The sequence below is a fragment of the Acanthaster planci genome, linkage group LG01, assembly GCF_054643075.1.
Source record: "Acanthaster planci isolate LZ-2023a linkage group LG01, COTS_SCS, whole genome shotgun sequence".
Lineage (NCBI taxonomy): Eukaryota > Metazoa > Echinodermata > Asteroidea > Valvatida > Acanthasteridae > Acanthaster > Acanthaster planci.
This window is the reverse complement of record NC_141777.1, coordinates 8,876,285-8,890,124: the sequence shown is the minus strand read 5'-3', so window position 1 is coordinate 8,890,124 and position 13,840 is coordinate 8,876,285. Positions and strand designations below refer to the sequence as shown.

The 13,840-nt window shown below is 42.8% G+C and overlaps 1 protein-coding gene across 21 annotated transcripts in view; it reads left to right on the top strand.

Annotated features, from left to right (window-relative positions):
• plcb4 (phospholipase C beta 4) overlaps positions 1–13,840 on the top strand; it is a 131,944-nt gene that overhangs the window by 110,454 nt on the left and 7,650 nt on the right. For 20 of the 21 annotated variants that reach the window (XR_015427495.1, XM_087144942.1, XM_087144960.1 and 17 more), the window contains 15 exons: positions 456–603; positions 1,248–1,332; positions 2,567–2,743; positions 4,026–4,128; positions 4,337–4,501; positions 5,150–5,354; positions 5,746–5,834; positions 6,209–6,329; positions 6,820–6,929; positions 7,498–7,613; positions 8,995–9,070; positions 9,810–9,985; positions 11,472–11,573; positions 12,887–12,944; positions 13,515–13,601. Coding sequence is in view for 20 of the 21 variants with exons in the window: in XM_087144942.1 (XP_087001068.1) it covers positions 456–603; positions 1,248–1,332; positions 2,567–2,743; positions 4,026–4,128; positions 4,337–4,501; positions 5,150–5,354; positions 5,746–5,834; positions 6,209–6,329; positions 6,820–6,929; positions 7,498–7,613; positions 8,995–9,070; positions 9,810–9,985; positions 11,472–11,573; positions 12,887–12,944; positions 13,515–13,601 (1,818 nt within the window). In the remaining variant the exon portion in view is untranslated. The remainder of the gene's footprint in view (positions 1–455; positions 604–1,247; positions 1,333–2,566; positions 2,744–4,025; positions 4,129–4,336; positions 4,502–5,149; positions 5,355–5,745; positions 5,835–6,208; positions 6,330–6,819; positions 6,930–7,497; positions 7,614–8,994; positions 9,071–9,809; positions 9,986–11,471; positions 11,574–12,886; positions 12,945–13,514; positions 13,602–13,840) is intronic. The other variant, XM_087144947.1, reaches the window with a different exon arrangement.

Sequence of the window (13,840 nt, the reverse complement as noted above, 5' to 3'; positions counted from 1 at the left end):
CTACAGAAAATCAGTTTGAGTCGTACATTGAAGTTGTACATGTAAACACATTACTCCTCGTTCAAATGACCAAAAGGTTTGATTTGATGCATTAGAAGAAATTGTCATGCACGGTCTGCATCCCTTAGTGGATTCTGGGAACAAATCTTGGTTGTTTGTAGTGTATTTGTAGTTGTATATGTAGTGGCCCCCACCGATGGCGGCATGCATTGTGTGAACTGTTGTATAGAACCACTGTTCTGTGGCAGTTGCTCCATACAAAAGCAACACAGCGCTTTCTGGCATTAAAGGGGGCCATTGGGAGTGCCCAGCGAAATATCAATGGATTCGTCTAAAGGAACAAAGATTCTTTGCCATACCAGTGGATACTGCTTAAACCATCAACACCTGTAACCCAGGCAAATTCCTGACTGCATTTCCTGGACTCAGTAGGGATTTTTGTGTTTGTCTTGCAGGGTGTTGAACAGCTGTCGCAGGATGAGGAAGCCGCCATGGTGGCCAACTACCGGTACACAGGAGCCACCACCAACATCCACCCCTTCTTGTCTGCTCTCGTCAACTATGCACAGCCGGTCAAGTTCCAAGGCTTTGATGTAGCTGAAGGTAGGGTCCAATACCAGACTGGGAAGTAAGGACAGAGAACTGCTGGTGTCCAGGCCAAGATTGGTACGGATGCTTGTATCTCTGTGACTGACAAGGGAAAAAATTACTTGACAAGTTTGACCTGACGTCAAAAGTCAATGTCAGTTATACAAAATCCATCACTATTGTTGTATTTTGGATTGTTCAGAGTATTTTTTCATGTATGAAGGATCTCCATAGCAGGTACCAAATTTTCTCTTTGATTTGAATTTGTATGTATTCATAATTACTAGGCAGGCTCGAAGGATCTTGGAAAGTACTGTCTCTAAAGAAATATGAAATGATGTTTACTACCAAGTGATGTTTTTTTTGGCATTAAGACCAAATGTTAAAGACTACTGTAAACATTTTTTGTTACCTGTGTCTGCCTTGGTTAATGTTAGAAATTCCTGTTTTACTTCTTTCATCCTTGATATTTATTTCCTGAAATTTGCAGGGGAATTCTGTGTGTGATGATAGTCAGGAATAGATCCCACTTGAAGAGAAATTTGAAAAATTTGACTGCAAAGATATAATGTATGTTGCTCTAAACAAGGCAGCACTTTGCTTTTGTGAGACCAAAGAGCTTGCATGTAACATTGACTTGTTTTGTTGTTTTATTTCAGAACGGAGTTTTCATTTCAATATGTCGTCCTTCAATGAGGCAGTTGGCTTGGGCTACATTAAGACAAGCTGTATAGAATTTGTCAAGTATCCTTTCTAAGAAAAAGAAAATATGTTGGTAGAATTTATAATAAAGACTGGTTTGGGAAAATGAATTGATCTTTGAGGTTGGCCAGATTTATTTTGTTTTTAGATAAAACAAAGCTTGTCGTGGTATTGCTGATCCGAACTTTGTCGGTAGTTTGGTTCGTCAGCATCGGCTCGTACAGACTAGGGCAGTGAGTGGCTAACTGAACGGGCTTTGGGCATGGACACAAGAAGGCCCTTGGCTGCCTAGTGATGATTTCTTTTGGGCCAACACCCCTGGCCAATGTGCAGTTCTCTGGTTGGCACATGTCATTTCTCTCGTAATTGAATGTATGCATATCAGCGGGGGCAGGTTGACGGTTCTGGAACCTTTTATTGTCATTATCACTATGAATAGACCTCTCTCTTTCTACGCCCAAGTCATACTTGTTGGTCCCCCAGTGGCTGGTAAACAAGGGCTTGGCTGCTAAAGCAAAACAATAATTCACAAAGTAGTGAAAAATCTTATTTAGTTATCAAAGCACCAAATGATTGATATTGTTCTTGATAAAATTCTTGCTAACTTTTGCAGAATTTAGCTTATTTTTTGTTGTGCTGAGTACAATTTGTTCTTGCCACCTGCTCAAGATTTATAGCTAAAGTTTGTAAACATTTATCATTTGGCTACAATGGGGACTGACAGCAGGAACTCTGCAAATGCAAATGATATGCCCCTTTACAAAAGCAGGATGGCAAATGTGCACTTTAAAGGCAAAGCCTGACACTAACCAAGGCAGCTATTTCTGCAATACATTGGTCACCCATACAAAGAAAAATGGAAACATGAGAGAGAAACATGTCGTCTTGGAGGGGTAACCAGGCAGTTAGGGGTACTCATATGGGGAGCTCATACATTGTGTGTACCCATTCTGTCTCCTTATGCATCCTGACTCGAAACGCCACCCCTCCCCCCCACTAGCAAAGTAGAGACAGGTTGGAGGGAATTATTTCCCGTTGACACCCTGTATGCAGAGATCGTACATTGGACAGACTTTGGTTGGTCATGCTCAGTGCATCCTGGGTCAAATGTACAAACATCTGTGTATGCACACAGTGAGCCCCCCCGGGGACCATCGTTGCCATGTAAGAAGCATGCCATCTTTTGTTCCCGCAAGGAGCAGATTGCCTCACACTCACGGTTGTGAGTCTTCCGTGGTACCCTGCTTCTCCCTTAACCTACCGATCCCTCCCCCAGCTACAACAAGCGTCAGATGAGTCGGATCTACCCCAAGGGAGGCCGCTATGACTCCAGCAACTACATGCCGCAGATCTTCTGGAATGCCGGCTGCCAGATGGTGGCGCTGAACTTCCAGATGCCTGACATCGGCATGCAGCTCAACCAGGGCAAGTTTGAATACAACGGCTCGTGCGGGTGAGTCTTTGCACCAGACCTTATTTCTCTGTATTGCATTTCTTACTATCTCTATAGCATGATTTGGTTAACGAGTTGATTAGCTGGAGCACATTCAATAATGCACTAGCATGCTTATGTATGCGTACTATCAACAATAATCATATACGGGGTACCAGTATTACCATTCTTCTTGCACTGTTGAAGGCATCCCTGGTTGCACATAAAATGGCTGTTAATTCCCTAAAGAGCGGAGGTGGTTTTTCAGAAAGTTTCATTTCATTTCATATTGGTTTATTAAAATCCATTTTCGCAGTAAAAAAAAAACTGAATTACAATGGATTTAACAATCAAAATAAAAAAATTAAACTATTAAAATAAGAATTTAAAAAAATCAGAATTAAATAGTTACAAAAATATTCGACATTTACCATTACAGTTTACACTCACAAAAAATAAACCATATAACATGACTAATGACCAACACTCATATAAGAACACGTCCGTGGCAATTTACACTTCAAAGATGAAATTATTGTGATCTTAAAAATTTCAGTCACATGTAACCTTTAAACTTTCACTCCCATGTAAAAAAAAAATGTAATAGAGGGCACGCTGAGCAGGAATACTGATGGATGTGACCATAAGCTTCAGTAATGGTAGATATGGGCACTTTAGAAATATCAGTTTGTGTAGTTGTGATATGAAAGGAAATTCTGCTATGTGTATGTTAGAACTGTTTCAATTTCACAGTGGTTAAATTGACGCCACCAAAAAATGTATTAAAAACTGTGGACAAAAGTGAAGTTGGTATGTTGGGGTGAAATCACAGCACTTTTTTGCAGTTTTGCACTTCATCATGGAGCCTTTGTTTTATCATACCTCTGTCATGACGGCTTTTTTCATTGGCTCAGAATGATCATGTGACAGGGCGACATAACCGCATATAACACGCACTGTTAGACATCACATCAGCCAACGTTGTATGATATTACCCATGTTCATGCTCGTATAAAAGTGCCCCTGTAATGTACAGGGTAATGCAGGGACTGCTAACCGCTAATGTTCAAAGATTCCTTTGTCGCCCTTAATTTTCCTTAGAGAAACAAGCAAAAAAACACTATCAAGACAGAGATATGACAAAACGGTTGTTGACTTTAGGTGACGTAGGATGTGACATTTTGAACATCTGTTCCCTGGGTTTTCAAAACATCATATCCCACATCACAGCAGTCAAAAATTGTTAAACGTCTGATGCTTATTGGCCTTAATACTGTAATCTGTCTGTATCATATCTTGGCAGGTACTTATTAAAACCGGACTTCATGAGACGACCCGACAAGTCCTTTGACCCCTTCTCAGAATCACCAGTGGACGGAGTGATCGCTGCCACTTGTTCTGTCAGGGTAAGCAGTAACGTTCTGGTCAGGTGCTTCACTTGCACTTCACAAATGTTTGTCACTTGTCATCACAGGTACTTTAATTTGTATCTTCCCTAGAGATTCTTTTTCATGGAGGTGAATCTTCCAATTCTGTCTCGTTTCAAAACTGGGAAACAACCAATTTTTCTAATTTCACATTAATGTATTCCTGTCCATTATTATGCATTTCCAGGTCATCTCAGGGCAGTTTTTATCGGACAAGAAAGTAGGCACCTACGTTGAGGTTGACATGTACGGGTTGCCGACGGACACCATACGGAGGGAACATAGGACCAAGACAGTACCCAACAATGGATTGAATCCAGTGTACAATGCTGAACCCTTTGTATTTAGGAAGGTCAGATTTTGTGTCGAGTTGCTGATTGTTACTTTCTTTGTGACTCAGTCTAGTTCATATCTTGAAAGTTTTGCATTTAGATAGGAGTGTTTGTTTTTGTGTTCTTGTTACCTTGTTTGCAGTCCACGTGTTTTGGCTTTTAAGTGATTTGGTAGTGTATTTGACTCTGTTTTATGTCCTGTTGCCTTCTTTTGTTGAGGATGTACAGAGAAAAGGGAAAACAGTTGTGGGTTGTTGAGTCTACTGTTGGAGAACGTTTGTAGCATTTGAATTTTGAAAATTGATTCTGAAAAGGAGAGTCAAGTAGCCTACAGATTGTCTGTCACTCTAAAAATGTTTTGGCAAGGAAGTTGATAGGTTTTTCAAAATGAGCCACACAAGTGAAATCACGTTTTAGCTGCATTTATGAAGTTGGATCTTTTTGCAAGAACAGCACAACATTGTTTTGCGATTGAAATCGGGAAAGATAAGATTGCTTGGCGAAGATTGGGCTCAGAGGCAGAATGACCAACCGGTTACCTTCTAACGTGTCAGGCTAATGCAAACATTTGAGATCAGAAGAAAGGATCAGTTCTCACAATAGGATCTCAACCGTTATCCTCTGGTGACCTCCGATTGACGTCTCCGGTCTTGCTGGTTTTAATGCAGGTTGTATTACCAGATTTGGCTGTTCTGAGAATCGCCGTCTATGAGGAAAACGGGAAGCTGATTGGTCAGAGAATATTACCCCTGGATGGCCTGCAAGCCGGCTATCGACACATATCGCTGCGGACGGAAGGCAACTTCCCTCTGTCTCTACCTACGGTCTTTTGCTGCATTCAGCTCAAGACTTATGTACCGGATGGTCTAGGAGGTGAGTCACGTCACTGTCTCCCCTTGCCTTGCAGTACCCCGTCATCCACAAAGGAGACACCATCTGATGTGGAAAACTTGTTGACCAGCAAAGGTGGGAAGATGGCACATTTTTATCAGACATTGGTCGCACATCTGCACCTAGCGTCAACCATGTATGAACCTCTGTACGCCTGTGGTGTCTTCCCACCAAAAGGATGTCATGTCCCATGTAAAAACACACTGTGGGTTGCTTCTTCTCAACATGCATTTCAATTTAAAACTATTCCCCAGTTTTTTTGGTTTTTTTGTGGTGTATGTGCATGTAATTCAGCCGTAAACAGTGTGGAAGGACACCGTAATGCCGTCGACCTCAAACTACCTTTGACCCGCCTCTCTTCCTTCCTTTTCAGATTTTGTGGATGCGTTGTCCAAGCCGATGGAATATTTGTCTCAAGCAGAGAAGCGAGCCAAACAGATGCAGTCCATGGGCATTGAAGAGGTTTGTGCTAACACACGCGTAGGTCCATCTTCTGGACCACCGGTGTAACTGGCATGAAACTTAGAGGAGGGGATGGGTGGGCACATTAGGTTGGGCACATGAACTGCAGCGACAAATGCAGATTTTCTTCTATTCAAGACCTCAAACGGGGCGGGAAGAGGCATGCTGGGTGGCACATGCCCCCCCCCGCGCCATTAATCTGAACCTGGGTGCCTACAGCAGCATTGGGTAATGTGTTCTATTTCATTGCTGTGTTCATGCGGTCTATTTCATTGGTTCCCTTGCCTGAAATTGACTTGAAGAATTCCAAACGTGTTTGTGTTTCTTTTCAAAAGTGTCCTTTCCGACTTAACCTTCCCCCCAATCTTTTCCAGAATGACATCAGCGAAGTGCCAGTGGCAGGGAAGAAGAACAGCAAAGCGACCCTGAGGCAGGGTGCTAAATCCCCCACCACTCCCACCAACACCATGAACAGCTTTGCACCAACCACCAACTGTAAGACCCAGGACTCGCTTCTTTTTACAAGTCTTGGGTTATTGACTTCAGTTATGCGAAGCATTTAAAATGATTTTTTTTTGCAAATGAGACTAAGTATGACATTTCTGCTGTGCTCATGAAGAATAGAAATAGTTGAAGTACTCCATTAATTGGAGTAGCATCAACAAGGATGGCTATCTGACTGGCCCGTAACATTTATTGCTAGGTTGATGTGAAGACTTGGGTGCAAAAACGAAAAATGAAAATTTTAACGTGTGAGAAAATCAGCATCAAAACAACACAGAGCCATTACTGTGTGCACAAATGGGTACTGTCGATTTCATCCTATCTTGAGACCTCTTTAGAAGAGAATTTAAATTGCCCAGGAAAAACTTACCAGTAATGCATATGGCTTTCGTAAAATTTGTTTTTACTGGCTAAACTAAAACTGGAGAGAAAGAGTTCCCACCTCAGTGTACCATTGTTATTTTGCTGTTGTCGTTCTCAGCTGTGATGCCGTGTCTATCAACAGACACACTACAGAAGGACAAGGTCTACCAAAAAGTCCTGAAGAAACAAAGCAAGGAGATTGAGACCTTGCAGAAGAAACATTCCAAGGTGAGAGGCCTGCCGGAGGCAGGCAGAGACTCTCTGGGCAGTCTTTAAACAGACTTACAGCAAGTTAAAGTTTACAAGGATCTAATGTCGGACGCTGTCCATGAGCCTGTTAGACTTTTATTTTTGATTTCACTGTGTTTCCTTTTCTAATTAGAGCACCTAGGGGTAGTAACACACTAGGCATTTCATCAAATTAGTATTTTTATTATTACTTAGGAGATGATTTGAAGGATGTAATTCATATTGAGGGCTGGTTCAAGCATTCATTTGAGGCTGTGTTCTGCTGTAATAACTATTGAAAAAAAATTGGTTGAGGTCAATGTCCTCAGTAATCCCAAGGTGCACCGAGCATGGTTCATGCTGCATTTTACTGGGAAGCACGCTTGGTTTGTCGACAGCAAATGCCATATTGAATCTAAGAATGTTGGTGGCATAGAAATTAGCTCCGAGTCTTGCATCTGAGTGGAGATGGAACTGGCCTTTTGTAGATTGATGCAGCAACGTGTGTTGAAGCTGTTTCTTCATTAGCGACATTGACAGTCAGCGAAAATTACTTTCCACCCCCTAGGAGTGCACATTAGTGAAAAAGTCTCATGACACGGTGGTCGATAAGATGACGGGAGCCCATGACAAGGAGAAGCTCAGTGAGGAGAAGTCACTGGAGAAGGCTATTAAGAAGAAGGGGTGAGCAGCTGTTTGTTTGTTTGTTTGTTTGTTTGTTGGACTGTCTAGCTAGGTTTATGCGGGGAAGGGGGGAGCTGTGCCAAATGAGCCACCAAAGCCGCAGAAATGCGAGTGTACCAAAGTCTCCCTTGTATCAGTTGGTGAGATTGGAGCATGAAGATGGCATTCTCCAACAGCTCAATGCTGAACGATTCCTGCTCACCAATGAGAAGAAACACAAGTTGAGTATACTCCGGTCATGCCCGACGAGCAAGAGGGATAGCCTAGGACATAATATCAGGCTACCATCCAAGAAGATGTGCAGAGGCCGGCCCAGTCACTTGGGGGTGGGGCGAGATCCGCCAAAGACAAGGCACCATGGCAGGGCTTGGTGCGGCGAGCTACTGGCGGAGGGGATGGCTGATCTCCGTTAATGGAGACCACAGGAAGGGAAAGGGGGGCTGTTTGTTAATGTAGAGAGCCGGGCTGTTGCAATCATACAGGGCTGCTTTTGGAGTACAGTCATGTCTATGTAATTTATGGTGGGTTTGGCATAAACTTTCAAATTCCTCAACGCTGTTACCTTTTGTGTTACTGGGGATGGTCCTTTTTATGCCCGGTATCACCGCAGTACTTTCTTTTCCATGACGATCCTTCAGGGGTTTTCCGTCAATTCTTTGCATACATTTTGATACCTATTTCATGAAAATCAGATATTCTGCTCTCACAGTGTGCAATGTCCATTTTTCCAAGACAGGGTGGCCAAAAATGTTAACTTTTCTCCACTGATGTGCTCAAGTGCGTTGACTGCCGTGAGGGAGAGTATGCATTGTAACTGAAAAATAAAAAATCCTAAGTGAAACTTCACAGCTGTATTGTCCACAGCTGCACTGTTGATTGTAGGAACAGGTTTTCCTTCGGTAAAAAAAGCCAAAGGTCAAGATCACAATGAGAAATAGGCTGAGTCTGAATTACTCACTTACGGCTGGAAATAAGACCTGTCTATGGGAAATACCTGAAGCCAATAGCTGGTGGCCTCCATAGGAATGTGTGCTGTTCCTACCTTCAGCCAGGTAGATGCAGCCATCATATCCACTAAGATTTGTGCACAGTTGGTCTGGTACCTCAACCCTCCTGCTTACAGGTGAACATATCTTAACTGCAGGGATTCCAATTCAGTATAGAGTGCCGAAGTGTGATGTCATTTTGGACCGGGAAGTGTAGTGTAAACGAATGGAGTATGCGGGCATGTTGGTTCGCGTGTTGGCTTAATATGCATTTTTACACACTCTATAGTAGCGCAAGTATGTGATGGCTTTTCATTCAGAATTGGTCATCACTTCTGATTGACATCGTCTGTAGTTAATTGATTGAAAGATTTAAATGCTGTTTGCTTTTTCAGGGAGAGCAACTGTGGCGATCTGAAGATTGAGACCGAGAACAAGGTACATTCTATTGTCAAGGTTCATAAGATGAGGGTAAGTGCAGGATTTGTGACTACTGCGGTATGTATTCCTGAAAGGGTCCATGCAATGCAAGTCCTTTAATACACCCCGTAAAAACACAAACTTGGTGTCTTGACCTTATTTTCCGTTTTTTTGTTCTGCTATGTGAAGGGTATTCGGGCCCTCTTGGTGAAAACCTGAGATGTGATCTTGCTGGGAAACCCTCACGTTGCATTGATTTAAGCACAAAGAATTGGTTGACTTTTGTATTTTGCTGTTCCTGATTTCCTTTTCTTTTGTGATTTTTCTTAATAAATACATGGCAATAAGCCAAGAAGAAACCTTTTAGCAGAAATGTTTTCAGTTAAGCAACCTTTGGATTCACAGTTTTGACAGAAAAACATGCACATTGAACAGTGTTGCCATGCACGTCAATAGTGACCTCAGTTATCCAGAAAAACATGAAAAATTTCAAATATGCAAATAAGTGCACATTCAATACCTATGTCATCCAGTTTTCATACTTTGAAGTTGTGTACAAAGTTACACCAAAATAAGTGCCTAAGAAAAATTAGTTGCATGGACCCTTACAAAAAAGAATAGGCACTATGCACATACTGGTTACGTATGTGTGGCCATCACTTCTCTCAAGTCGAAGGTCTAATCCTGACCCTTAATCTTAACTCTTTTTTTTGGTAACCAGCAGGGGCTTCAGGCAGAGCCCCCGGTAATGGTATCTAGGCATGCTCTGTCTTGTTTGCACCATGTTCAGGTGAAGGGCGTGGTGTCGGAGCAGAACAAGGAGTGGTGCAAGATCACGGCACGTCAGCAGGCCGAGATGAACGACCTGAAGGAGATGCACGTCCACCAGCAGTGCGACGTCCTCCGGAAACTGATGACGCAGAAGCAGACGGACCAACGCAAGACCCTGGAAGGCAAGCACTCCAGGTGAGGGCCGGAGCTGGGTTTCAGTCGTGTGTAGCACACGCCCTGTCATGCACCACGCGTAGTCTGTGTTCATTTATAGACACTGCAGAAAGGGGCATACATGTACATTCTGCACAAGGCAACATGGACTCAGCACATTTGACTTGGGGTTATGGGGGGAGTTCACCCTGACATCTCTGGAATGGGAATAATGTGCTTGGGACAACAGTCAGCAACCAGCTCCTCTGTGCAGCTGCTGCATTCTGAACTCATTTCAATAACAATGAAGACCTTCTTGGTCGGTTACGTTGATATGTATAAAAGTGTGGGGGGAAAATGCAGTCGTCTGCTGGTGACCAAAGTTGGGAAAATCTTGATCAAAGTGGAGTTTCACCTTATTTTATAAACTCTCTCAAGGTTGGAATTTTATCTGTGAGTAAGGTTTGCCTTTTGATGTTTGAGGCTTCCTAATGCTTTTGTCTTTGTGTGGTGTCCCATGTAAAACAATGACTCCCTGGTGGCCATATATCTGCTTTTTTTGTCACCCAACTAGTGGAGAGGACTTCATTTATACCTCACCATGTTGTAGTCAAGACCTTTTAGGACCATCATAACCACTTCATGCCGGGGCATTTTTCAATGTTGATGATGCTGGGCCGGCATGACTATCATTTTTTCCGTTTTCAAAATCCTTCAAAAATTAATCATTTCATTTAACGGTCATTTATAGCCGCACAAAGTAATCTTTAGGCACTACTCTAAGTTGACAGGTGACCTTCATTGACGCCCGAGTATTTCAGCCAGGCCTGCAGCCTTGTAAAAAGAGCCCAGATTGTGCGGTGTTATGTAACTTTCTTTTGTTCACGAACCTGGCTCAGTGCACTGCTGACCTCTTTTCAATAGGGGCCAGATCAGCGTGCAGCGGCGCTGTGTGGCTCATCACTGCGGTGGTGGAGCGCTTTTGTCCCCAGTGGTAATCCGCTCACTCTCAATGCCCCAAACCCTGTTATACAGTTTCAAAACAAGGCTGGATTATCACCACTTTGAAAGGGAAAAATGTCAATAATACCCAGCAGCCTGGTCTTTTGTTCGGAGTACGGTCTTTTGTTACAGGGCCCTGTTTCCTTTGTCCGAGTTCGGAGACCCCGGCCACGCATATAAACCATACGTCTCCGATTCTGGAGTCCCCAGCAGGAAGTGGTTAAGACCACCATGAGACCAACATGAGACCTCCAGTACTAGTGGGAATTGACGGTGAAGTGAAGTCACCAGCCATTAAAATGAACTGCAACAAAAGCATTCCATTATCATTGTTCACCCTGTTACTTGTTACTGGTTTAGTGAAAGGTCTTGTGTCTTGCGATGGTCTTGTCTGCAACACTGAACGGCCTCACAAAATCCTTCTAATCTGCCTCTGTGGGTTCCCTGATTTATTGAATCTATGCTTGAGGGGAAATACTTTCAGCAGTTGGTGAAATATTGTTGATTGCTTTTGTTATTCAAACAGGGAAATGAAGGAGCTTGAAGCAAACCAGATCAAGACGTCGATGGAATCCAGAAAGTTGGTCAGTCACGACAAGAGCATCAAGAATAAGGCTGAGAAAGAGAGGTATGGAAAAAATTCATGCCAAGGTTAAAAACCTTGTGTTAACCTATCCTTTAGTTTCATGTATTCAAGAAAAAGCAAAGAAAATTTTGGTTGCACTCGCACTGTGAACGCTTTTCAACCTGCAATTTCCATAAATGATTTCCATAAATGTTTATTTTCATTTTTTGACAGATAAGCAAAAAATATTTTTGGAGGGAGGGAGGGGAGACCCTAGTAGGCACCTGGGCAAGTCTGTGCATCTTTTACCTGGGCAAGTCTGTGCATCTTTTACCTGGGCAAGTCCGTGCATCTTGTCTACATGCACTGTGCGGACATCTTTTGTTTGAATTTTTAAGAACAGCACAACACTTTTCAGTCACACTGTCTGTAATACTTCCTGACACATCAAGTTACACACCCTGTGGCACACTTTTGACACATTTTGTGACTCACCCTGGTCAGCTTTTTAACAAATGCTCCCAGCTGAAAATTTTACTTTTAAACAAAAATTGAATTTTGGGGTGAGGAGGGTCATTTACGTCACAAATCAACAAACTTGAGAGCCATTCAATCTTTTTTGCCTTGAACAACTTCAAATTAAAAAATTTCCATCCATTAATGACTCCATTTATAAAATCTTCACGTCATTTAGGTAGATGTATGCGCATAATCTGGCTTACATTTACGTGGTTTGATTTTCATAAATCCATTACTTTAACTACTTCATGCCGGGGCATTTTTCAATGTTGATGATGCTGGGCCGGCATGACTGTCATTTTTTCCGTTTTCAAAATCCGTCAAAAATTCATCATTTCATTTAACGGTCACTTATAGCCGCACCAAGTAATCTTTAGGCACTACCCTAAGTTGATAGGTGACCTTCATTGACGCCCGAGTATTTCAGCCAGGCCAGCAGCCTTGTTTAAAGAGCCCAGATTGTGCGGTGTTGTATAACTGTCTTTTGTTCACGAACCTGGCTTAGTGCACTACTGACCTCTTTTCAATAGGGGCCAGATTAGCGTGCAGCGGCGCTGTGTGGCTCATCGCTGCGGTGGTGGAGCGCTTTTGTCCCCGATGGTAATCCGCTCACTCTCAATGCCCCAAACCCTGGTATACGGTTTCAAAACAAGGCTGGATTATCACCACTTTTGAGAGTGAAAAATGTCGGTAATGCCTAGCAGCCTGGTCTTTTGTTCGGAGTACGGTCTTTTGTTACAGGGCCCTGTTTCCTTTGTCTGAGTTCGGAGACCCCGGCCACCCATATAAACCATACGTCTCCGATCCCGGAGTCCCCGGCAGGAAGTGGTTAATAGCTGTTTGTTCATCCCTTGCAGGAGAATTCGAGAATTGCAAAGCAACAGTCTGAAGAAATTCATGGAAGAGAGGAAGAGAGTGAGTACATGGAATAATGCAAGAGTCATTTTTCACTTTGGGCATAATAACGTTTTTTATGAGCATGTCCATTTCTACCTTCAATTTTTCGCTGGCAAAGAGTGTCGTGAAAACACCGTCAGCGTCTTTCTAACTTTGGAGATGCTTCTCTGCAACAGACTCATAGTAAAGTAACCATTGGTCATCACACGTCATGTGGCTAGCTTGAATGACTGAACTTCGACTGCTGTTTATCCTCTGTTACTCCAGCACCTTAACTTGAGACTTGGCCAGTGTTTTTGTTTAATGGTAACTAAAAATTGGATCGGTAGTTCCTCTTTGGCCTCCTGGCTCTATGCCAATCATGTGTGTGATTATTGCACAAAAAAGACCACAGTTGAAACATGGCCAAACAAGTTCTTGATCAGGACTGACAGAGTGCACCACTGACTCATAACTCATGAGTGATTCAAAAGGTCTTGCTTCATTATTTCAGAGGAGTCACCATTCAGTGGGTGTATAACAGCCTCCAAATGTCAAATTTGAGACCGCAAATCTCCACCTGTCTCTCTCAACTCCTTTTTCTTTCAGTTACAAGTGAGGCAGTCCAAAGAGATTGATGAGTTGACAGCTGAGCACAGCAAGCAGATGGACTTACTCATCAGGGCAAATGAGGAGGTGCGTAATGGTAAATGATTGGTGGTAAGATTTGGAGAATTAGAGGAGCAAAACAGGTTGGGTTTCTTATCTGGTGTAACGGAGGGGTCTTGCTATAGACGGGCGTGTAAGAGTGCAAAGTACAGATCAAACACGGATCAGTTTGCTTCTTCTTGTTCTTTTTCTGTTTTAATGTGCCCCACTTTCGATTGGATTTCCTGGGAACTCATTCTTCCAGATCTGCTCAGGTCCATGATTTC